The sequence below is a fragment of the Oncorhynchus gorbuscha genome, unplaced genomic scaffold (genome assembly GCF_021184085.1).
Source record: "Oncorhynchus gorbuscha isolate QuinsamMale2020 ecotype Even-year unplaced genomic scaffold, OgorEven_v1.0 Un_scaffold_1265, whole genome shotgun sequence".
NCBI classification, from domain to species: Eukaryota; Metazoa; Chordata; class Actinopteri; order Salmoniformes; family Salmonidae; genus Oncorhynchus; species Oncorhynchus gorbuscha.
The window spans coordinates 125,984-151,500 of record NW_025746092.1 but is presented as its reverse complement, the minus strand read 5'-3'; the positions used below and the strand labels follow the sequence as shown (position 1 = coordinate 151,500).

The following is a 25,517-nucleotide window of genomic DNA, read 5'->3' as shown; positions in this document are numbered from 1 at the left end:
CCTCTTCACTACAGTATAGGGTGTTAAACCTCTCCACTACAGTATAGGGTGTTAAACCTCTCCACTACAGTATAGTGTATTGAACCTCTCCACTACAGTATAGTGTATTGAACCTCTCCACTACAGTATAGTGTATTGAACCTCTTCACTACAGTATAGGGTGTTGAACCTCTCCACTACAGTATAGTGTATTGAACCTCTTCACTACAGTATAGGGTGTTAAACCTCTTCACTACAATATAGTGTATTGAACCTCTCCACTACAGTATAGTGTATTGAACCTCTCCACTACAGTATAGTGTATTGAACCTCTCCACTACAGTATAGGGTGTTAAACCTCTCCACTACAGTATAGTGTATTGAACCTCTTCACTACAGTATAGGGTGTTGAACCTCTTCACTACAGTATAGGGTGTTGAGCCTCTTCACTACAGTATAGGGTGTTAAACCTCGTCTCCATCACTACAGTAACAGTCTTCATTCTAACACAGTCTTACGTAACAAGAGTTTCTCACCATATTCTAGTTTCACACCCTGTCCTGTCTGTCACATCTCATTGGCTGTTCTCACTTCCCTGTTTAAAAAGGAGATCTGAAATCAGAGCTGTAGCAGCTGCAAGGTGATTGATTTACAAACATTTATTGAGCGAGAGACACTAGTGTTTAAGTCTCTTACAGACATCAGGGGGTGGGGCATGTTTTGGAGGGGGGCAGGTGTTGGGGGGTCATGTTTTGGAGGGGGGGGCGTTCTGTTTGTCTCCTCGTCTCCTGGCCAATAGTGGACAAGGTCGTTATTTATTGATCTGTTTGTCAGCAGAGTAGGCTACCCGGTAATTTGTGGTATTAAAAACATTATTGTACTGACTCTCTCTGACGTTACGGACAGTAGACTCTCTCTGACGTTACGGACAGTAGACTCTCTCTGACGTTACGGACAGTAGACTCTCTCTGACGTTACGGACAGTAGACTCTCTCTCTCTGACGTTACGGACAGTAGACTCTCTCTCTCTGACTACGGACAGTAGACTCTTCTCTGACGTTACGGACAGTAGACTCTCTCTGACGTTACGGACAGTAGACTCTCTCTGACGTTACGGACAGTAGACTCTCTCTGACGTTACGGACAGTAGACTCTCTCTGACGTTACGGACAGTAGACTCTCTCTGACGTTACGGACAGTAGACTCTCTCTCTCTGACGTTACGGACAGTAGACTCTCTCTCTCTGACGTTACGGACAGTAGACTCTCTCTCTCTGACGTTACGGACAGTAGACTCTCTCTCTGACGCTACGGACAGTAGACTCTCTCTCTCTGACGTTACGGACAGTAGACTCTCTCTCTCTGACGTTACGGACAGTAGACTCTCTCTGACGTTACGGACAGTAGACTCTCTCTCTCTGACGTTACGGACAGTAGACTCTCTCTCTCTGACGTTACGGACAGTAGACTCTCTCTCTCTGACGTTACGGACAGTAGACTCTCTCTCTCTGACGTTACGGACAGTAGACTCTCTCTCTCTGACGTTACGGACAGTAGACTCTCTCTCTCTGACGTTACGGACAGTAGACTCTCTCTCTCTGACGTTACGGACAGTAGACTCTCTCTCTCTGACGTTACGGACAGTAGACTCTCTCTCTCTGACGTTACGGACAGTAGACTCTCTCTCTCTGACGTTACGGACAGTAGACTCTCTCTCTCTGACGTTACGGACAGTAGACTCTCTCTCTGACGTTACGGACAGTAGACTCTCTCTCTCTGACGTTACGGACAGTAGACTCTCTCTCTCTGACGTTACGGACAGTAGACTCTCTCTCTGACGTTACGGACAGTAGACTCTCTCTCTCTGACGTTACGGACAGTAGACTCTCTCTCTCTGACGTTACGGACAGTAGACTCTCTCTCTGACGTTACGGACAGTAGACTCTCTCTCTCTGACGTTACGGACAGTAGACTCTCTCTCTCTGACGTTACGGACAGTAGACTCTCTCTCTCTGACGTTACGGACAGTAGACTCTCTCTGACGTTACGGACAGTAGACTCTCTCTCTCTGACGTTACGGACAGTAGACTCTCTCTCTCTGACGTTACGGACAGTAGACTCTCTCTCTCTGACGTTACGGACAGTAGACTCTCTCTCTCTGACGTTACGGACAGTAGACTCTCTCTCTCTGACGTTACGGACAGTAGACTCTCTCTCTCTGACGTTACGGACAGTAGACTCTCTCTCTCTGAGGTTACGGACAGTAGACTCTCTCTCTCTGACGTTACGGACAGTAGACTCTCTCTCTCTCTCTGACATTACGGACAGTAGACTCTCTCTCTCTCTGACATTACGGACAGTAGACTCTCTCTCTCTCTGACATTACGGACAGTAGACTCTCTCTCTCTGACATTACGGACAGTAGACTCTCTCTCTCTCTGACATTACGGACAGTAGACTCTCTCTCTCTGACATTACGGACAGTAGACTCTCTCTCTCTGACGTTACGGACAGTAGACTCTCTCTCTCTGACGTTACGGACAGTAGACTCTCTCTCTCTGACGTTACGGACAGTAGACTCTCTCTCTCCCTCTGACGTTACGGACAGTAGACTCTCTCTCTCTGACGTTACGGACAGTAGACTTTCTCTCTCTGACGTTACGGACAGTAGACTCTCTCTCTCTGACGTTACGGACAGTAGACTCTCTCTCTCTGACGTTACGGACAGTAGACTCTCTCTCTCTGACGTTACGGACAGTAGACTCTCTCTCTCTGACGTTACGGACAGTAGACTCTCTCTCTCTGACATTACGGACAGTAGACTCTCTCTCTCTCTGACGTTACGGACAGTAGACTCTCTCTCTCTGACATTACGGACAGTAGACTCTCTCTCTCTCTGACATTACGGACAGTAGACTCTCTCTCTCTCTCTCTGACATTACGGACAGTAGACTCTCTCTCTCTCTGACATTACGGACAGTAGACTCTCTCTCTCTCTCTGACATTACGGACAGTAGACTCTCTCTCTCTGACATTACGGACAGTAGACTCTCTCTCTGACATTACGGACAGTAGACTCTCTCTCTCTGACATTACGGACAGTAGACTCTCTCTCTCTGACATTACGGACAGTAGACTCTCTCTCTCTGACATTACGGACAGTAGACTCTCTCTCTCCCTCTGACATTACGGACAGTAGACTCTCTCTCTCCCTCTGACATTACGGACAGTAGACTCTCTCTCTCCCTCTGACGTTACGGACAGTAGACTCTCTCTCTCCCTCTGACGTTACGGACAGTAGACTCTCTCTCTCTGACGTTACGGACAGTAGACTCTCTCTCTCTGACGTTACGGACAGTAGACTCTCTCTCTCTGACGTTACGGACAGTAGACTCTCTCTCTCTGGACGTTACGGACAGTAGACTCTCTCTCTGACGTTACGGACAGTAGACTCTCTCTCTCTGACGTTACGGACAGTAGACTCTCTCTCTGACGTTACGGACAGTAGACTCTCTCTCTGACGTTACGGACAGTAGACTCTCTCTCTGACGTTACGGACAGTAGACTCTCTCTCTGACATTACGGACAGTAGACTCTCTCTCTCTCTGACATTACGGACAGTAGACTCTCTCTCTCTCTGACATTACGGACAGTAGACTCTCTCTCTCTGACATTACGGACAGTAGACTCTCTCTCTCTCTGACATTACGGACAGTAGACTCTCTCTCTCTCTCTGACATTACGGACAGTAGACTCTCTCTCTCTGACATTACGGACAGTAGACTCTCTGACATTACGGACAGTAGACTCTCTCTCTCTGACATTACGGACAGTAGACTCTCTCTCTGACATTACGGACAGTAGACTCTCTCTGACATTACGGACAGTAGACTCTCTCTGACATTACGGACAGTAGACTCTCTCTCTCTGACGTTACGGACAGTAGACTCTCTCTCTCTGACATTACGGACAGTAGACTCTCTCTCTCTCTGACATTACGGACAGTAGACTCTCTCTCTCTGACATTACGGACAGTAGACTCTCTCTCTCTGACATTACGGACAGTAGACTCTCTCTCTCTGACATTACGGACAGTAGACTCTCTGACGTTACGGACAGTAGACTCTCTCTCTCTGACGTTACGGACAGTAGACTCTCTCTCTCTGACGTTACGGACAGTAGACTCTCTCTGACGTTACGGACAGTAGACTCTCTCTCTCTCTCTCTGACATTACGGACAGTAGACTCTCTCTCTGACATTACGGACAGTAGACTCTCTCTCTCCCTCTGACATTACGGACAGTACTCTCTCTCTCTGACATTACGGACAGTAGACTCTCTCTCTCTCTGACATTACGGACAGTAGACTCTCTCTGACATTACGGACAGTAGACTCTCTCTCTCCCTCTGACATTACGGACAGTAGACTCTCTCTCTCTCTGACATTACGGACAGTAGACTCTCTCTCTCTGACATTACGGACAGTAGACTCTCTCTGACATTACGGACAGTAGACTCTCTCTGACATTACGGACAGTAGACTCTCTCTCTCCCTCTGACGTTACGGACAGTAGACTCTCTCTCTCCCTCTGACGTTACGGACAGTAGACTCTCTCTCTCTGACGTTACGGACAGTAGACTCTCTCTCTCTGACGTTACGGACAGTAGACTCTCTCTCTCTCTCTGACATTACGGACAGTAGACTCTCTCTCTCCCTCTGACATTACGGACAGTAGACTCTCTCTCTCCCTCTGACATTACGGACAGTAGACTCTCTCTCTCCCTCTGACATTACGGACAGTAGACTCTCTCTCTCTGACATTACGGACAGTAGACTCTCTCTCTCTGACATTACGGACAGTAGACTCTCTGACATTACGGACAGTAGACTCTCTCTCTCTGACATTACGGACAGTAGACTCTCTCTCTCTGACATTACGGACAGTAGACTCTCTCTGACATTACGGACAGTAGACTCTCTGACATTACGGACAGTAGACTCTCTGACATTACGGACAGTAGACTCTCTGACATTACGGACAGTAGACTCTCTGACATTACGGACAGTAGACTCTCTGACATTACGGACAGTAGACTCTCTGACATTACGGACAGTAGACTCTCTGACATTACGGACAGTAGACTCTCTGACATTACGGACAGTAGACTCTCTCTCTCTGACATTACGGACAGTAGACTCTCTCTCTCTGACATTACGGACAGTAGACTCTCTCTCTCTGACATTACGGACAGTAGACTCTCTGACATTACGGACAGTAGACTCTCTGACATTACGGACAGTAGACTCTCTGACATTACGGACAGTAGACTCTCTGACATTACGGACAGTAGACTCTCTCTCTCTCTGACGTTACGGACAGTAGACTCTCTCTCTCTCTCTGACGTTACGGACAGTAGACTCTCTCTCTCTGACGTTACGGACAGTAGACTCTCTCTCTCTGACGTTACGGACAGTAGACTCTCTCTCTCTGACGTTACGGACAGTAGACTCTCTCTCTCTGACGTTACGGACAGTAGAGACTCTCTCTCTCTGACGTTACGGACAGTAGACTCTCTCTCTCTGACATTACGGACAGTAGACTCTCTCTCTCTGACATTACGGACAGTAGACTCTCTCTCTGACATTACGGACAGTAGACTCTCTCTCTGACATTACGGACAGTAGACTCTCTCTCTGACATTACGGACAGTAGACTCTCTCTCTCTGACATTACGGACAGTAGACTACGGACAGTAGACTCTCTCTCTCTGACATTACGGACAGTAGACTCTCTCTCTGACATTACGGACAGTAGACTCTCTCTCTCTGACATTACGGACAGTAGACTCTCTCTCTCTGACATTACGGACAGTAGACTCTCTCTCTCTGACATTACGGACAGTAGACTCTCTCTCTCTGACATTACGGACAGTAGACTCTCTCTCTCTGACATTACGGACAGTAGACTCTCTCTCTCCCTCTGACATTACGGACAGTAGACTCTCTCTCTCTGACATTACGGACAGTAGACTCTCTCTGACTACGGACAGTAGACTCTCTGACATTACGGACAGTAGACTCTCTAGACTCTCTCTGACATTACGGACAGTAGACTCTCTCTCTCTCTCTGACATTACGGACAGTAGACTCTCTCTCTACGGACAGTCTCTCTCTGACATTACGGACAGTAGACTCTCTCTCTCTCTGACATTACGGACAGTAGACTCTCTCTCTCTCTCTGACGTTACGGACAGTAGACTCTCTGACATTCTGACATTACGGACAGTAGACTCTCTCTGACATTACGGACAGTAGACTCTCTCTCTCTGACATTACGGACAGTAGACTCTCTCTCTGACATTACGGACAGTAGACTCTCTCTCTCTCTGACATTACGGACAGTAGACTCTCTCTCTGACATTACGGACAGTAGACTCTCTCTCTCTGACATTACGGACAGTAGACAGTCTCTCTCTGACATTACGGACAGTAGACTCTCTCTCTCTGACATTACGGACAGTAGACTCTCTCTCTCTGACATTACGGACAGTAGACTCTCTCTCTCTGACATTACGGACAGTAGACTCTCTCTCTCTGACATTACGGACAGTAGACTCTCTCTCTCTGACATTACGGACAGTAGACTCTCTCTCTGACATTACGGACAGTAGACTCTCTCTGACATTACGGACAGTAGACTCTCTCTCTCTCTCTGACATTACGGACAGTAGACTCTCTCTCTCTCTCTGACATTACGGACAGTAGACTCTCTCTCTCTCTGACATTACGGACAGTAGACTCTCTCTCTCTGACATTACGGACAGTAGACTCTCTCTGACATTACGGACAGTAGACTCTCTCTCTGACATTACGGACAGTAGACTCTCTCTCTCTGACATTACGGACAGTAGACTCTCTCTCTCTGACATTACGGACAGTAGACTCTCTCTGACATTACGGACAGTAGACTCTCTCTCTCTGACATTACGGACAGTAGACTCTGACATTACGGACAGTAGACTCTCTCTCTCTGACATTACGGACAGTAGACTCTCTCTCTCTCTCTGACATTACGGACAGTAGACTCTCTCTCTCTGACATTACGGACAGTAGACTCTCTCTCTCTGACATTACGGACAGTAGACTCTCTCTCTCTCTGACATTACGGACAGTAGACTCTCTCTCTCTCTCTGACATTACGGACAGTAGACTCTCTCTCTCTGACATTACGGACAGTAGACTCTCTCTCTCTGACGTTACGGACAGTGACTCTCTCTCTCTGACATTACGGACAGTAGACTCTGACATTACGGACTCTCTCTCTCTGACATTACGGACAGTAGACTCTCTCTCTCTGACATTACGGACAGTAGACTCTCTCTCTCTGACATTACGGACAGTAGACTCTCTCTCTCTGACATTACGGACAGTAGACTCTCTCTCTCTCTCTGACATTACGGACAGTAGACTCTCTGACATTACGGACAGTAGACTCTCTCTCTCTGACATTACAGACAGTAGACTCTCTCTCTCTGACATTACAGACAGTAGACTCTCTCTCTCTCTGACATTACGGACAGTAGACTCTCTCTCTCTCTGACATTACGGACAGTGACATCTCTCTGACATTACGGACAGTAGACTCTCACTCTCTCTCTGACATTACGGACAGTAGACTCTCACTCTCTCTCTGACATTACGGACAGTAGACTCTCTCTCTGACATTACGGACAGTAGACTCTCTCTCTGACATTACGGACAGTAGACTCTCTGACATTACGGACAGTAGACTCTCTGACATTACGGACAGTAGACTCTCTGACATTACGGACAGTAGACTCTCTGACATTACGGACAGTAGACTCTCTCTCTCTCTCTGACATTACGGACAGTAGACTCTCTCTCTCTGACGTTACGGACAGTAGACTCTCTGACATTACGGACAGTAGACTCTCTCTCTCTCTGACATTACGGACAGTAGACTCTCTCTGACATTACGGACAGTAGACTCTCTCTCTCTGACGTTACGGACAGTAGACTCTCTCTCTCTGACGTTACGGACAGTAGACTCTCTCTCTCTGACGTTACGGACAGTAGACTCTCTCTGACATTACGGACAGTAGACTCTCTCTCTCTGACATTACGGACAGTAGACTCTCTCTCTCTCTGACATTACGGACAGTAGACTCTCTCTCTCTCTGACGTTACGGACAGTAGACTCTCTCTCTCTGACGTTACGGACAGTAGACTCTCTCTCTCTGACGTTACGGACAGTAGACTCTCTGACATTACGGACAGTAGACTCTCTGACATTACGGACAGTAGACTCTCTGACATTACGGACAGTAGACTCTCTGACATTACGGACAGTAGACTCTCTGACATTACGGACAGTAGACTCTCTGACATTACGGACAGTAGACTCTCTGACATTACGGACAGTAGACTCTCTGACATTACGGACAGTAGACTCTCTCTCTCTGACATTACGGACAGTAGACTCTCTCTCTCTGACATTACGGACAGTAGACTCTCTCTCTCTGACATTACGGACAGTAGACTCTCTCTCTCTGACATTACGGACAGTAGACTCTCTGACATTACGGACAGTAGACTCTCTGACATTACGGACAGTAGACTCTCTGACATTACGGACAGTAGACTCTCTGACGTTACGGACAGTAGACTCTCTCTCTCTCTCTGACGTTACGGACAGTAGACTCTCTCTCTCTCTCTGACGTTACGGACAGTAGACTCTCTCTCTCTCTCTGACGTTACGGACAGTAGACTCTCTCTCTCTGACGTTACGGACAGTAGACTCTCTCTCTCTGACGTTACGGACAGTAGACTCTCTCTCTCTGACGTTACGGACAGTAGACTCTCTCTGACGTTACGGACAGTAGACTCTCTCTGACATTACGGACAGTAGACTCTCTCTCTCTGACATTACGGACAGTAGACTCTCTCTCTCTGACATTACGGACAGTAGACTCTCTCTCTCTGACATTACGGACAGTAGACTCTCTCTCTCTGACGTTACGGACAGTAGACTCTCTCTCTCTGACATTACGGACAGTAGACTCTCTCTCTCTGACATTACGGACAGTAGACTCTCTCTCTCCCTCTGACATTACGGACAGTAGACTCTCTCTCTCTGACGTTACGGACAGTAGACTCTCTCTCTCTCTGACATTACGGACAGTAGACTCTCTCTCTCTGACATTACGGACAGTAGACTCTCTCTCTCTGACATTACGGACAGTAGACTCTCTCTCTGACATTACGGACAGTAGACTCTCTCTCTCTGACATTACGGACAGTAGACTCTCTCTGACATTACGGACAGTAGACTCTCTCTGACATTACGGACAGTAGACTCTCTCTCTCCCTCTGACATTACGGACAGTAGACTCTCTCTCTCCCTCTGACATTACGGACAGTAGACTCTCTCTCTCTCTGACATTACGGACAGTAGACTCTCTCTCTCTGACATTACGGACAGTAGACTCTCTCTGACATTACGGACAGTAGACTCTCTCTCTCCCTCTGACATTACGGACAGTAGACTCTCTCTCTCTGACGTTACGGACAGTAGACTCTCTCTCTCTGACGTTACGGACAGTAGACTCTCTGACATTACGGACAGTAGACTCTCTGACATTACGGACAGTAGACTCTCTGACATTACGGACAGTAGACTCTCTGACATTACGGACAGTAGACTCTCTGACATTACGGACAGTAGACTCTCTGACATTACGGACAGTAGACTCTCTGACATTACGGACAGTAGACTCTCTACGGACAGTAGACTCTCTGACATTACGGACAGTAGACTCTCTCTCTCTGACATTACGGACAGTAGACTCTCTCTCTCTGACATTACGGACAGTAGACTCTCTCTCTCTGACATTACGGACAGTAGACTCTCTCTCTCTGACATTACGGACAGTAGACTCTCTGACATTACGGACAGTAGACTCTCTGACATTACGGACAGTAGACTCTCTGACATTACGGACAGTAGACTCTCTGACATTACGGACAGTAGACTCTCTGACGTTACGGACAGTAGACTCTCTCTCTCTCTCTGACGTTACGGACAGTAGACTCTCTCTCTCTCTCTGACGTTACGGACAGTAGACTCTCTCTCTCTGACGTTACGGACAGTAGACTCTCTCTCTCTGACGTTACGGACAGTAGACTCTCTCTCTCTGACGTTACGGACAGTAGACTCTCTCTCTCTGACGTTACGGACAGTAGACTCTCTCTGACGTTACGGACAGTAGACTCTCTCTGACATTACGGACAGTAGACTCTCTCTCTCTGACATTACGGACAGTAGACTCTCTCTCTCTGACATTACGGACAGTAGACTCTCTCTCTCTGACATTACGGACAGTAGACTCTCTCTCTCTCTGACGTTACGGACAGTAGACTCTCTCTCTCTCTCTCTGACATTACGGACAGTAGACTCTCTCTCTCTCTCTGACATTACGGACAGTAGACTCTCTCTCTCCCTCTGACATTACGGACAGTAGACTCTCTCTCTCTGACGTTACGGACAGTAGACTCTCTCTCTCTGACATTACGGACAGTAGACTCTCTCTCTCTCTGACATTACGGACAGTAGACTCTCTCTCTCTGACATTACGGACAGTAGACTCTCTCTCTCTCTGACATTACGGACAGTAGACTCTCTCTCTCTGACATTACGGACAGTAGACTCTCTCTCTCTGACATTACGGACAGTAGACTCTCTCTGACATTACGGACAGTAGACTCTCTCTGACATTACGGACAGTAGACTCTCTCTCCCTCTGACATTACGGACAGTAGACTCTCTCTCCCTCTGACATTACGGACAGTAGACTCTCTCTCTCTGACATTACGGACAGTAGACTCTCTCTCTCTGACATTACGGACAGTAGACTCTCTCTGACATTACGGACAGTAGACTCTCTCTCTCCCTCTGACATTACGGACAGTAGACTCTCTCTCTCTGACGTTACGGACAGTAGACTCTCTCTCTCTGACATTACGGACAGTAGACTCTCTCTCTCTGACGTTACGGACAGTAGACTCTCTCTCTCTCTCTGACATTACGGACAGTAGACTCTCTCTCTCCCTCTGACATTACGGACAGTAGACTCTCTCTCTCTCTCTGACGTTACGGACAGTAGACTCTCTCTCTCTCTCTGACATTACGGACAGTAGACTCTCTCTCTCTGACATTACGGACAGTAGACTCTCTCTGACATTACGGACAGTAGACTCTCTCTCTCTCTCTGACATTACGGACAGTAGACTCTCTCTGACATTACGGACAGTAGACTCTCTCTGACATTACGGACAGTAGACTCTCTCTGACATTACGGACAGTAGACTCTCTCTCTCTGACATTACGGACAGTAGACTCTCTCTCTCTGACATTACGGACAGTAGACTCTCTCTGACATTACGGACAGTAGACTCTCTCTCTCTGACATTACGGACAGTAGACTCTCTCTCTCTCTCTGACATTACGGACAGTAGACTCTCTCTCTCTCTCTGACGTTACGGACAGTAGACTCTCTCTCTCTGACGTTACGGACAGTAGACTCTCTCTCTCTGACATTACGGACATTAGACTCTCTCTGACATTACGGACAGTAGACTCTCTCTCTCTCTCTGACATTACGGACAGTAGACTCTCTCTCTCTCTCTGACATTACGGACAGTAGACTCTCTCTCTCTGACATTACGGACAGTAGACTCTCTCTCTGACATTACGGACAGTCTCTCTCTCTGACATTACGGACAGTAGACTCTCTCTCTCTGACATTACGGACAGTAGACTCTCTCTGACATTACGGACAGTAGACTCTCTCTCTCTCTCTGACATTACGGACAGTAGACTCTCTCTCTCTGACATTACGGACAGTAGACTCTCTCTGACATTACGGACAGTAGACTCTCTCTCTCTGACATTACGGACAGTAGACTCTCTCTCTCTGACATTACGGACAGTAGACTCTCTCTCTCTGACATTACGGACAGTAGACTCTCTCTCTCTCTCTGACATTACGGACAGTAGACTCTCTCTCTCTGACGTTACGGACAGTAGACTCTCTCTCTCTGACATTACGGACAGTAGACTCTCTCTCTCTCTCTGACATTACGGACAGTAGACTCTCTCTCTCTGACATTACGGACAGTAGACTCTCTCTCTCTCTCTGACGTTACGGACAGTAGACTCTCTCTCTCTGACGTTACGGACAGTAGACTCTGACATTACGGACAGTAGACTCTCTCTCTCTCTGACATTACGGACAGTAGACTCTCTCTCTCTCTCTGACATTACGGACAGTAGACTCTCTCTCTCTGACATTACGGACAGTAGACTCTCTCTCTCTGACATTACGGACAGTAGACTCTCTCTCTCTCTGACATTACGGACAGTAGACTCTCTCTCTGACAGACAGTCTCTCTCTCTGACATTACGGACAGTAGACTCTCTCTCTCTGACATTACGGACAGTAGACTCTCTGACATTACGGACAGTAGACTCTCTCTCTCTGACATTACGGACAGTAGACTCTCTCTCTCTGACATTACGGACAGTAGACTCTCTCTCTGACATTACGGACAGTAGACTCTCTGACATTACGGACAGTAGACTCTCTGACATTACGGACAGTAGACTCTCTCTCTCTCTCTGACATTACGGACAGTAGACTCTCTCTCTCTGACGTTACGGACAGTAGACTCTCTGACATTACGGACAGTAGACTCTCTCTCTCTCTGACATTACGGACAGTAGACTCTCTCTCTGACATTACGGACAGTAGACTCTCTCTCTCTGACGTTACGGACAGTAGACTCTCTCTCTCTGACGTTACGGACAGTAGACTCTCTCTCTCTGACATTACGGACAGTAGACTCTCTCTCTGACATTACGGACAGTAGACTCTCTCTCTCTGACATTACGGACAGTAGACTCTCTCTCTCTCTGACATTACGGACAGTAGACTCTCTCTCTCTCTGACGTTACGGACAGTAGACTCTCTCTCTCTGACGTTACGGACAGTAGACTCTCTCTCTCTGACGTTACGGACAGTAGACTCTCTGACATTACGGACAGTAGACTCTCTCTGACATTACGGACAGTAGACTCTCTCTCTGACATTACGGACAGTAGACTCTCTCTCTGACGTTACGGACAGTAGACTCTCTCTCTCTGACGTTACGGACAGTAGACTCTCTCTCTCTCTGACGTTACGGACAGTAGACTCTCTCTCTCTCTGACGTTACGGACAGTAGACTCTCGCTCTCTCTGACGTTACGGACAGTAGACTCTCGCTCTCTCTGACGTTACGGACAGTAGACTCTCGCTCTCTCTGACATTACGGACAGTAGACTCTCGCTCTCTCTGACATTACGGACAGTAGACTCTCTCTCTCTCTCTGACATTACGGACAGTAGACTCTCTCTCTGACATTACGGACAGTAGACTCTCTCTCTGACATTACGGACAGTAGACTCTCTGACATTACGGACAGTAGACTCTCTGACATTACGGACAGTAGACTCTCTGACATTACGGACAGTAGACTCTCTGACATTACGGACAGTAGACTCTCTGACATTACGGACAGTAGACTCTCTCTCTCTCTGACGTTACGGACAGTAGACTCTCTCTCTCTGACGTTACGGACAGTAGACTCTCTGACATTACGGACAGTAGACTCTCTCTCTCTCTGACATTACGGACAGTAGACTCTCTCTCTCTGACGTTACGGACAGTAGACTCTCTCTCTCTGACGTTACGGACAGTAGACTCTCTCTCTCTGACGTTACGGACAGTAGACTCTCTCTCTCTGACGTTACGGACAGTAGACTCTCTCTGACATTACGGACAGTAGACTCTCTCTGACATTACGGACAGTAGACTCTCTCTCTCTGACGTTACGGACAGTAGACTCTCTCTCTCTGACGTTACGGACAGTAGACTCTCTCTCTCTGACGTTACGGACAGTAGACTCTCTCTCTCTGACGTTACGGACAGTAGACTCTCTCTCTCTGACGTTACGGACAGTAGACTCTCTCTCTCTGACGTTACGGACAGTAGACTCTCGCTCTCTCTGACGTTACGGACAGTAGACTCTCGCTCTCTCTGACGTTACGGACAGTAGACTCTCTCTCTCTCTCTCTCTGACATTACGGACAGTAGACTCTCTCTCTCTCTCTGACATTACGGACAGTAGACTCTCTCTGACATTACGGACAGTAGACTCTCTCTGACATTACGGACAGTAGACTCTCTCTCTGACATTACGGACAGTAGACTCTCTGACATTACGGACAGTAGACTCTCTGACATTACGGACAGTAGACTCTCTGACATTACGGACAGTAGACTCTCTGACATTACGGACAGTAGACTCTCTGACATTACGGACAGTAGACTCTCTGACATTACGGACAGTAGACTCTCTCGCTCTCTCTGACATTACGGACAGTAGACTCTCTCTCTCTCTCTGACATTACGGACAGTAGACTCTCTCTCTCTGACATTACGGACAGTAGACTCTCTCTCTCTCTCTGACATTACGGACAGTAGACTCTCTCTCTCTCTCTGACATTACGGACAGTAGACTCTCTGACATTACGGACAGTAGACTCTCTGACGTTACGGACAGTAGACTCTCTGACGTTACGGACAGTAGACTCTCTGACGTTACGGACAGTAGACTCTCTCTGACGTTACGGACAGTAGACTCTCTGACGTTACGGACAGTAGACTCTCGCTCTCTCTGACGTTACGGACAGTAGACTCTCGCTCTCTCTGACGTTACGGACAGTAGACTCTCGCTCTCTCTGACGTTACGGACAGTAGACTCTCGCTCTCTCTGACGTTACGGACAGTAGACTCTCGCTCTCTCTGACGTTACGGACAGTAGACTCTCGCTCTCTCTGACGTTACGGACAGTAGACTCTCGCTCTCTGACGTTACGGACAGTAGACTCTCGCTCTCTCTGACGTTACGGACAGTAGACTCTCGCTCTCTCTGACGTTACGGACAGTAGACTCTCGCTCTCTCTGACGTTACGGACAGTAGACTCTCGCTCTCTCTGACGTTACGGACAGTAGACTCTCTCTCTCTGACGTTACGGACAGTAGACTCTCTCTGACGTTACGGACAGTAGACTCTCTCTGACGTTACGGACAGTAGACTCTCTCTCTCTGACGTTACGGACAGTAGACTCTCTCTCTCTGACGTTACGGACAGTAGACTCTCTCTCTCTCTCTGACGTTACGGACAGTAGACTCTCTCTCTCTCTCTCTGACGTTACGGACAGTAGACCCTCCCTCTCTCTGACGTTACGGACAGTAGACTCTCCCTCTCTCTGACGTTACGGACAGTAGACTCTCCCTCTCTCTGACGTTACGGACAGTAGACTCTCTCTCTCTGACGTTACGGACAGTAGACTCTCTCTCTCTGACGTTACGGACAGTAGACTCTCTCTCTCTGACGTTACGGACAGTAGACTCTCTCTCTCTGACGTTACGGACAGTAGACTCTCTCTCTGACGTTACGGACAGTAGACTCTCTCTCTCTGACGTTACGGACAGTAGACTCTCTCTCTCTGACGTTACGGACAGTAGACTCTCTCTCTCTGACGTTACGGACAGTAGACTCTCTCTCTCTGACGTTACGGACAGTAGACTCTCTCTCTCTGACGTTACGGACAGTAGACTCTCTCTCTGACGTTACGGACAGTAGACTCTCTCTCTCTGACGTTACGGACAGTAGACTCTCTCTGACGTTACGGACAGTAGACTCTCTCTGACATTACGGACAGTAGACTCTCTCTCTCTGACGTTACGGACAGTAGACTCTCTCTCTCTGACGTTACGGACAGTAGACTCTCTCTCTCTGACGTTACGGACAGTAGACTCTCTCTCTCTGACGTTACGGACAGTAGACTCTCTCTCTCTGACATTACGGACAGTAGACTCTCTCTCTGACATTACGGACAGTAGACTCTCTGACATTACGGACAGTAGACTCTCTGACATTACGGACAGTAGACTCTCTGACATTACGGACAGTAGACTCTCTGACATTACGGACAGTAGACTCTCTCTCTCTCTGACGTTACGGACAGTAGACTCTCTCTCTCTGACGTTACGGACAGTAGACTCTCTCTCTCTGACGTTACGGACAGTAGACTCTCTCTCTCTGACGTTACGGACAGTAGACTCTCTCTGACGTTACGGACAGTAGACTCTCTCTGACATTACGGACAGTAGACTCTCTCTCTCTGACGTTACGGACAGTAGACTCTCTCTCTCTGACGTTACGGACAGTAGACTCGCTCTCTCTGACGTTACGGACAGTAGACTCGCTCTCTCTGACGTTACGGACAGTAGACTCTCTCTCTCTGACATTACGGACAGTAGACTCTCTCTCTGACATTACGGACAGTAGACTCTCTGACATTACGGACAGTAGACTCTCTGACATTACGGACAGTAGACTCTCTCTCTCTGACATTACGGACAGTAGACTCTCTCTCTCTGACATTACGGACAGTAGACTCTCTCTCTCTGACATTACGGACAGTAGACTCTCCCTCTCTGACATTACGGACAGTAGACTCTCCCTCTCTGACATTACGGACAGTAGACTCTCTCTCTGACATTACGGACAGTAGACTCTCTGACATTACGGACAGTAGACTCTCTGACATTACGGACAGTAGACTCTCTGACATTACGGACAGTAGACTCTCTGACATTACGGACAGTAGACTCTCTCTCTCTGACATTACGGACAGTAGACTCTCTCTCTCTGACATTACGGACAGTAGACTCTCCCTCTCTGACATTACGGACAGTAGACTCTCCCTCTCTGACATTACGGACAGTAGACTCTCCCTCTCTGACATTACGGACAGTAGACTCTCCCTCTCTGACATTACGGACAGTAGACTCTCCCTCTCTGACATTACGGACAGTAGACTCTCTGACATTACGGACAGTAGACTCTCTCTCTCTCTCTCTGACATTACGGACAGTAGACTCTCTGACATTACGGACAGTAGACTCTCTGACATTACGGACAGTAGACTCTCTGACATTACGGACAGTAGACTCTCTGACATTACGGACAGTAGACTCTGACATTACGGACAGTAGACTCTCTCTCTCTGACGTTACGGACAGTAGACTCTCTCTCTCTGACGTTACGGACAGTAGACCCTCTGACATTACGGACAGTAGACTCTCTCTGACATTACGGACAGTAGACTCTCTCTCTGACATTACGGACAGTAGACTCTCTCTCTCTGACGTTACGGACAGTAGACCCTCTGACATTACGGACAGTAGACTCTCTCTGACATTACGGACAGTAGACTCTCTCTGACATTACGGACAGTAGACTCTCTGACATTACGGACAGTAGACTCTCTGACATTACGGACAGTAGACTCTCTCTGACATTACGGACAGTAGACTCTCTGACATTACGGACAGTAGACTCTCTGACATTACGGACAGTAGACTCTCTGACATTACGGACAGTAGACTCTCTGACATTACGGACAGTAGACTCTCTGACATTACGGACAGTAGACTCTCTGACATTACGGACAGTAGACTCTCTGACATTACGGACAGTAGACTCTCTGACATTACGGACAGTAGACTCTCTGACATTACGGACAGTAGACTCTCTGACATTACGGACAGTAGACTCTCTGACATTACGGACAGTAGACTCTCTGACATTACGGACAGTAGACTCTCTGACATTACGGACAGTAGACTCTCTGACATTACGGACAGTAGACTCTCTGACATTACGGACAGTAGACTCTCTGACATTACGGACAGTAGACTCTCTGACATTACGGACAGTAGACTCTCTGACATTACGGACAGTAGACTCTCTGACATTACGGACAGTAGACTCTCTGACATTACGGACAGTAGACTCTCTGACATTACGGACAGTAGACTCTCTGACATTACGGACAGTAGACTCTCTGACATTACGGACAGTAGACTCTCTGACATTACGGACAGTAGACTCTCTGACATTACGGACAGTAGACTCTCTGACATTACGGACAGTAGACTCTCTGACATTACGGACAGTAGACTCTCTGACATTACGGACAGTAGACTCTCTGACATTACGGACAGTAGACTCTCTGACATTACGGACAATAGACTCTCTGACATTACGGACAGTAGACTCTCTGACATTACGGACAGTAGACTCTCTCTCTCTGACATTACAGACAGTAGACTCTCTCTCTCTGACATTACGGACAGTAGACTCTCTCTCTGTGTGTGGTGTGTGTGTGTGTACTGCGGTCAGGTCTCTACTGTATGTAATACCCACCAGACTGCCACTGAGAGTGTAGAGCCACTGAACAGTGTCATTGTGGTCGATCACACCGTTCATCCCATCTACAAACAGCATGATCTGACTGAGAGCTGCAACACAAAGATCAGATTAGGGCTGCAACACAAAAATCATATTAGGAGCTGCAACACAAAAATCAGATTAGGAGCTGCAACACAAAGATCAGATTAGGAGCTGCAACACAAAGATCAGATTAGGAGCTGCAACACAAAGATCAGATTAGGAGCTGCAACACAAAGATCAGATTAGGAGCTGCAACACAAAGATCAGATTAGGAGCTGCAACACAAAGATCAGATTAGGAGCTGCAACACAAAGATCAGATTAGGAGCTGCAACACAAAGATCAGATTAGGAGCTGCAACACAAAGACCAGATTAGGAGCTGCAACACAAAGACCAGATTAGGAGCTGCAACACAAAGATCAGATTAGGGCTGAAACACAAAGACCAGATTAGGAGCTGAAACACAAAAATCAGATTAGGAGCTGCAACACAAAAACCAGATTAGGAGCTGAAACACAAAAATCAGATTAGGAGCTGCAACACAAATACCAGCACCACGACACTAAAGCCCTGACGTTCCTCGTCCTCAGTATCACGATACTAAAGCCCTGACGTTCAGTACCACGATACTAAAGCCCTGACGTTCCTCGTCCTCAGTACCACGATACTAAAGCCCTGACGTTCAGTATCACGATACTAAAGCCCTGACGTTCAGTATCACGATACTAAAGCCCTGACGTTCAGCGTCCTCAGTACCACGATAAAGCCCTGACGTTCAGCGTCCTCAGTATCACGATACTAAAGCCCTAACGTTCAGTATCACGATACTAAAGCCCTGACGTTCAGTATCACGATACTAAAGCCCTGACGTTCAGTATCACGATACTAAAGCCCTGACGTTCAGTATCACGATACTAAAGCCCTGACGTTCAGTATCACGATACTAAAGCCCTGACGTTCAGTATCACGATACTAAAGCCCTGACGTTCAGCACCACGATACTAAAGCCCTGACGTTCAGCACCACGATACTAAAGCCCTGACGTTCAGCATCCTCAGTAACACGATACTAAATATTATTATTATTATTATTATTATATTACTAAAGCCCTGACGTTCAGCATCCTCAGTATCACGATACTAAAGCCCTAACGTTCAGTACCACGATACTAAAGCCCTAACGTTCAGTACCACGATACTAAAGCCCTAACGTTCAGTACCACGATACTAAAGCCCTGACGTTCAGTACCACGATACTAAAGCTCTGACGTTCAGCGTCCTCACTATCACGATACTAAATCCCTAACGTTCAGCATCCTCAGTATCACGATACTAAAGCCCTAACGTTCAGTATCACGATACTAAAGCCCTGACGTTCAGTATCACGATACTAAAGCCCTGACGTTCAGTATCACGATACTAAAGCCCTGACGTTCAGTATCACGATACTAAAGCCCTGACGTTCAGTACCACGATACTAAAGCCCTGACGTTCAGCATCACGATACTAAAGCCCTGACGTTCAGCGTCCTCAGTACCACGATACTAAAGCCCTAACGTTCAGCATCCTCAGTATCATGATACCAAAGCCCTAACGTTCAGCATCCTCAGTATCACGATACTAAAGCCCTGACGTTCAGCGTCCTCAGTACCACGATACTAAAGCACTAACGTTCAGTATCACGATACTAAAGCCCTGACGTTCAGCGTCCTCAGTACCACGATACTAAAGCCCTAACGTTCAGTATCACGATACTAAAGCCCTGACGTTCAGCGTCCTCAGTACCACGATACTAAAGCCCTAACGTTCAGTATCATGATACTAAAGCCCTGACGTTCAGTATCATGATACTAAAGCCCTGACGTTCAGTATCATGATACTAAAGCCCTGACGTTCAGTACCACGATACTAAAGCCCTGACGTTCAGTACCACGATACTAAAGCCCTGACGTTCAGTATCACGATACTAAAGCCCTGACGTTCAGTATCACGATACTAAAGCCCTGACGTTCAGCGTCCTCAGTATCACGATACTAAAGCCCTGACGTTCAGCGTCCTCAGTACCACGATACTAAAGCCCTGACGTTCAGCGTCCTCAGTACCACGATACTAAAGCCCTGACGTTCAGCGTCCTCAGTACCACGATACTAAAGCCCTGACGTTCAGTATCACGATACTAAAGCCCTGACGTTCAGTATCACGATACTAAAGCCCTGACGTTCAGTATCACGATACTAAAGCCCTGACATTCAGTATCACGATACTAAAGCTCTGACGTTCAGTACCACGATACTAAAGCCCTGACGTTCAGTACCACGATACTAAAGCCTTGACGTTCAGCATCACGATACTAAAGCCCTGACGTTCAGCGTCCTCAGTACCACGATACTAAAGCCCTAACGTTCAGCATCCTCAGTATCATGATACTAAAGCCCTAACGTTCAGCATCCTCAGTATCACGATACTAAAGCCCTGACGTTCAGCGTCCTCAGTACCACGATACTAAAGCCCTAACGTTCAGTATCATGATACTAAAGCCCTGACGTTCAGTATCACGATACTAAAGCCCTGACGTTCAGCGTCCTCAGTACCACGATACTAAAGCCCTAACGTTCAGTATCATGATACTAAAGCCCTGACGTTCAGTACCACGATACTAAAGCCCTGACGTTCAGTATCACGATACTAAAGCCCTGACGTTCAGCGTCCTCAGTACCACGATACTAAAGCCCTGACGTTCAGCGTCCTCAGTATCACGATACTAAAGCCCTGACGTTCAGTATCACGATACTAAAGCCCTGACGTTCAGCATCACGATACTAAAGCCCTGACGTTCAGCATCACGATACTAAAGCCCTGACGTTCAGCATCACGATACTAAAGCCCTAACGTTCAGCATCCTCAGTACCACGATACTAAAGCCCTGACGTTCAGTATCACGATACTAAAGCCCTGACGTTCAGCGTCCTCAGTACCACGATACTAAAGCCCTGACGTTCAGCGTCCTCAGTATCACGATACTAAAGCCCTGACGTTCAGTATCACGATACTAAAGCCCTGACGTTCAGCATCACGATACTAAAGCCCTGACGTTCAGCATCACGATACTAAAGCCCTGACGTTCAGCATCACGATACTAAAGCCCTAACGTTCAGCATCCTCAGTACCACGATACTAAAGCCCTAACGTTCAGTATCACGATACTAAAGCCCTAACGTTCAGTATCACGATACTAAAGCCCTGACGTTCAGTATCACGATACTAAAGCCCTGACGTTCAGTGTCCTCAGTACCACGATACTAAAGCCCTGACGTTCAGCGTCCTCAGTACCACGATACTAAAGCCCTGACGTTCAGCGTCCTCAGTACCACGATACTAAAGCCCTGACGTTCAGTATCACGATACTAAAGCCCTGACGTTCAGTATCACGATACTAAAGCCCTGACGTTCAGTATCACGATACTAAAGCCCTGGACGTTCAGTATCACGATACTAAAGCCCTGACGTTCAGCGTCCTCAGTACCACGATACTAAAGCCCTGACGTTCAGCGTCCTCAGTACCACGATACTAAAGCCCTGACGTTCAGTATCACGATACTAAAGCCCTGACGTTCAGTATCACGATACTAAAGCCCTGACGTTCAGTATCACGATACTAAAGCCCTGACGTTCAGTATCACGATACTAAAGCCCTGACGTTCAGTATCACGATACTAAAGCCCTGACGTTCAGCGTCCTCAGTACCACGATACTAAAGCCCTGACGTTCAGCGTCCTCAGTACCACGATACTAAAGCCCTGACGTTCAGTATCACGATACTAAAGCCCTGACGTTCAGTATCACGATACTAAAGCCCTGACGTTCAGTATCACGATACTAAAGCCCTGACGTTCAGTATCACGATACTAAAGCCCTGACGTTCAGTATCACGATACTAAAGCCCTGACGTTCAGTATCACGATACTACAGCCCTGACGTTCAGTATCACGATACTAAAGCCCTGACGTTCAGTATCACGATACTAAAGCCCTGACGTTCAGTATCACGATACTAAAGCCCTGACGTTCAGTATCACGATACTAAAGCCCTGACATTCAGTATCACGATACTAAAGCCCTGACATTCAGTATCACGATACTAAAGCCCTGCCGTTCAGTATCACGATACTAAAGCCCTGACATTCAGTATCACGATACTAAAGCCCTGACATTCAGTATCACGATACTAAAGCCCTGCCATTCAGTATCACGATACTAAAGGCCTGACATTCAGTATCACGATACTAAAGCCCTGACATTCAGTATCACGATACTAAAGCCCTGACGTTCAGCGTCCTCAGTACCACGATACTAAAGCCCTGACGTTCAGCGTCCTCAGTATCATGATACTAAAGCCCTGACGTTCAGTACCACGATACTAAAGCCCTGACGTTCCTCGTCCTCAGTATCACGATACTAAAGCCTTTGTTTGTATCTTTGTTCTGATCTGCAACACTAATAATTGTAAAAGTATCAGGTATTTATTTACTGTGTAACATTCATTGCTAACTTGTTCTGAAATATGTACGTCTGAGAAAACTATTAAAGTGATAATAATAATAATATATATAATAATAATAATAATAATATGAAGTGATATATAAGGTAGGTGTTAGATGAGTGGGGCAGGCAGGTAGTCTAGTGGTTAGAGCGTTGGACTAGTAACCAAAAGGTTGCTGGATCGAATCCCTGAGCTGACAAGGTATAAATCTGTCATTGTAAATAAGAATCTGTTCTTAACCGACTTGCCTAGTTAAATAAAAGGTTAAACTAAAATGATTGTTGAGATCGTACTCACCTCGGAGAATGTAGTTCTGATAGTTGTGGTCTGCCTCCGTTCCAACCTTGATGAAACACGTCAAGCCTTCTGAATTCACGAACTCTGGTACCAGGTCTTTATCGTCCTACAACACACCACAACCACACAGCGTTAACAGAGAGGTTACCATAGCAACCCTGCAACCGAGGACAGATGATTCTTTATGTCTTTATCGTCCTACAACACACCACAACCACACAGCGTTAACAGAGAGGTTACCATAGCAACCCTGCAACCGAGGACAGATGATTCTTTAGGTCTTTATCGTCCTACAACACACCACAACCACACAGCGTTAACAGAGAGGTTACCATAGCAACCCTGCAACCGAGGACAGATGATTCTTTAGGTCTTTATCGTCCTACAACACACCACAACCACACAGCGTTAACAGAGAGGTTACCATAGAAACCCTGCAACCGAGGACAGATGATTCTTTATGTCTTTATCGTCCTACAACACACCACAACCACACAGCATTAACAGAGAGGTTACCATAGAAACCCTGCAACCGAGGACAGATGATTCTTTATGTCTTTATCGTCCTACAACACACCACAACCACACAGCGTTAACAGAGAGGTTACCATAGAAACCCTGCAACCGAGGACAGATGATTCTTTATGTCTTTATCGTCCTACAACACACCACAACCACACAGCGTTAACAGAGAGGTTACCATAGAAACCCTGCTTAGACGCTGTTTAGACCCCAAACAGACAGTTAATGTGCCCTGCACACTAGAGTAATGCGGCCCTGCTTGTGTGGCTAAGCTGCTTCTAGAGGTTTCCACTTCACAATAACAGCACTTACAGTTGGCCCAGGGCAGCTCTAGCAGGACAGAAATTTGACGAACTGACTTGTTGGAAAGGTGGCATCCTATGACGGTGCCACGTTGAAAGTCACTGAGCTCTTCGGTATGGGGCCATGCTACTGCCAATGTTTGTCTATGGAGATTGCATGGGCTGTGTGCTCGATTCTATACACCTGTCAACAACGGGTTTGGCTGTATTAGCCGAATCCACTAAATTAAAGTGGTGTCCACATACTTTTGTATATGTAGTGTATTTGTATTTTATATATATACAAAAGTATTTCAAAATAATTGTCGTGTAGTTAATCAAAACTATCCAAAATGTAAATGACAAACCTAAAAAGAAACTTCTGTTGCCATTGGCAACTATGTAAAAACAGCCAACAGATTAAAATATTGCATCCTGCAGGTAGAAAATATCATGATAAAAATAAAACACACATGGCCTTTCTGCAACGAACCAGCAACATTGTATCAACTATGAACTAAATATGACTCCAGCCTGAAGGTTTCACCAGCAACATTGTATCAACTATTAACTAAAAATGACTCCAGCCTGAAGGTTTCACCAGCAACATTGTATCAACTATGAACTAAATATGACTCCAGCCTGAAGGTCTCACCAGCAACATTGTATCAACTATTAACTAAAAATGACTCCAGCCTGAAGGTTTCACCAGCAACATTGTATCAACTATGAACTAAATATGACTCCAGCCTGAAGGTCTCACCAGCAACATTGTATCAACTATTAACTAAAAATGACTCCAGCCTGAAGGTTTCACCAGCAACATTGTATCAACTATTAACTAAATATGACTCCAGCCTGAAGGTCTCACCAGCAACATTGTATCAACTATGAACTAAATATGACTCCAACCTGAAGGTTTCACCAGCAACATTGTATCAACTATGAACTAAATATGACTCCAGCCTGAAGGTTTCACCAGCAACATTGTATCAACTATGAACTAAATATGACTCCAGCCTGAAGGTCTCACCAGCAACATTGTATCAACTATTAACTAAAAATGACTCCAGCCTGAAGGTCTCACCAGCAACATTGTATCAACTATGAACTAAAAATGACTCCAAACTGAAGGTCTCACCAACAAACTAGCAACATTGTATCAACTATCCTGGTCCCTCAGAGTGTCCCTGCCCAGTGAGCTCGGGACAGACACAGCTGGAGACCATTTGATCAAGTTGATAAGAAGCGATGCTTAACTTTTGCAGGAGCTCACCGGAGCCAAGTACTGGCACCTCAAACATCTTCTACAGCTTGAGCTCCTGTTCCCTCTGATATAGAATATTAGCTCAAAAACTATTTCATGAGTACATGAGGAACTATTGTCATTCTCAACGGATGTAAAACAAACTGTTTGGGGACACAACCCTATTGGGGACACGCCCTGCACATCTAATTCAATTATCAACCCTTCAT

General features: G+C 46.7%; 1 protein-coding gene across 1 annotated transcript in view; it reads right to left on the bottom strand.

Moving 5' to 3' along the window:
* Positions 1-25,517, bottom strand: part of LOC124022020 (FH1/FH2 domain-containing protein 1-like) — a 116,947-nt gene that overhangs the window by 14,229 nt on the left and 77,201 nt on the right. The window contains 2 exon segments of the mRNA XM_046337074.1: positions 18,377-18,471; positions 23,239-23,344. Of these exon segments, the coding sequence (XP_046193030.1) occupies positions 18,377-18,471; positions 23,239-23,344 (201 nt within the window).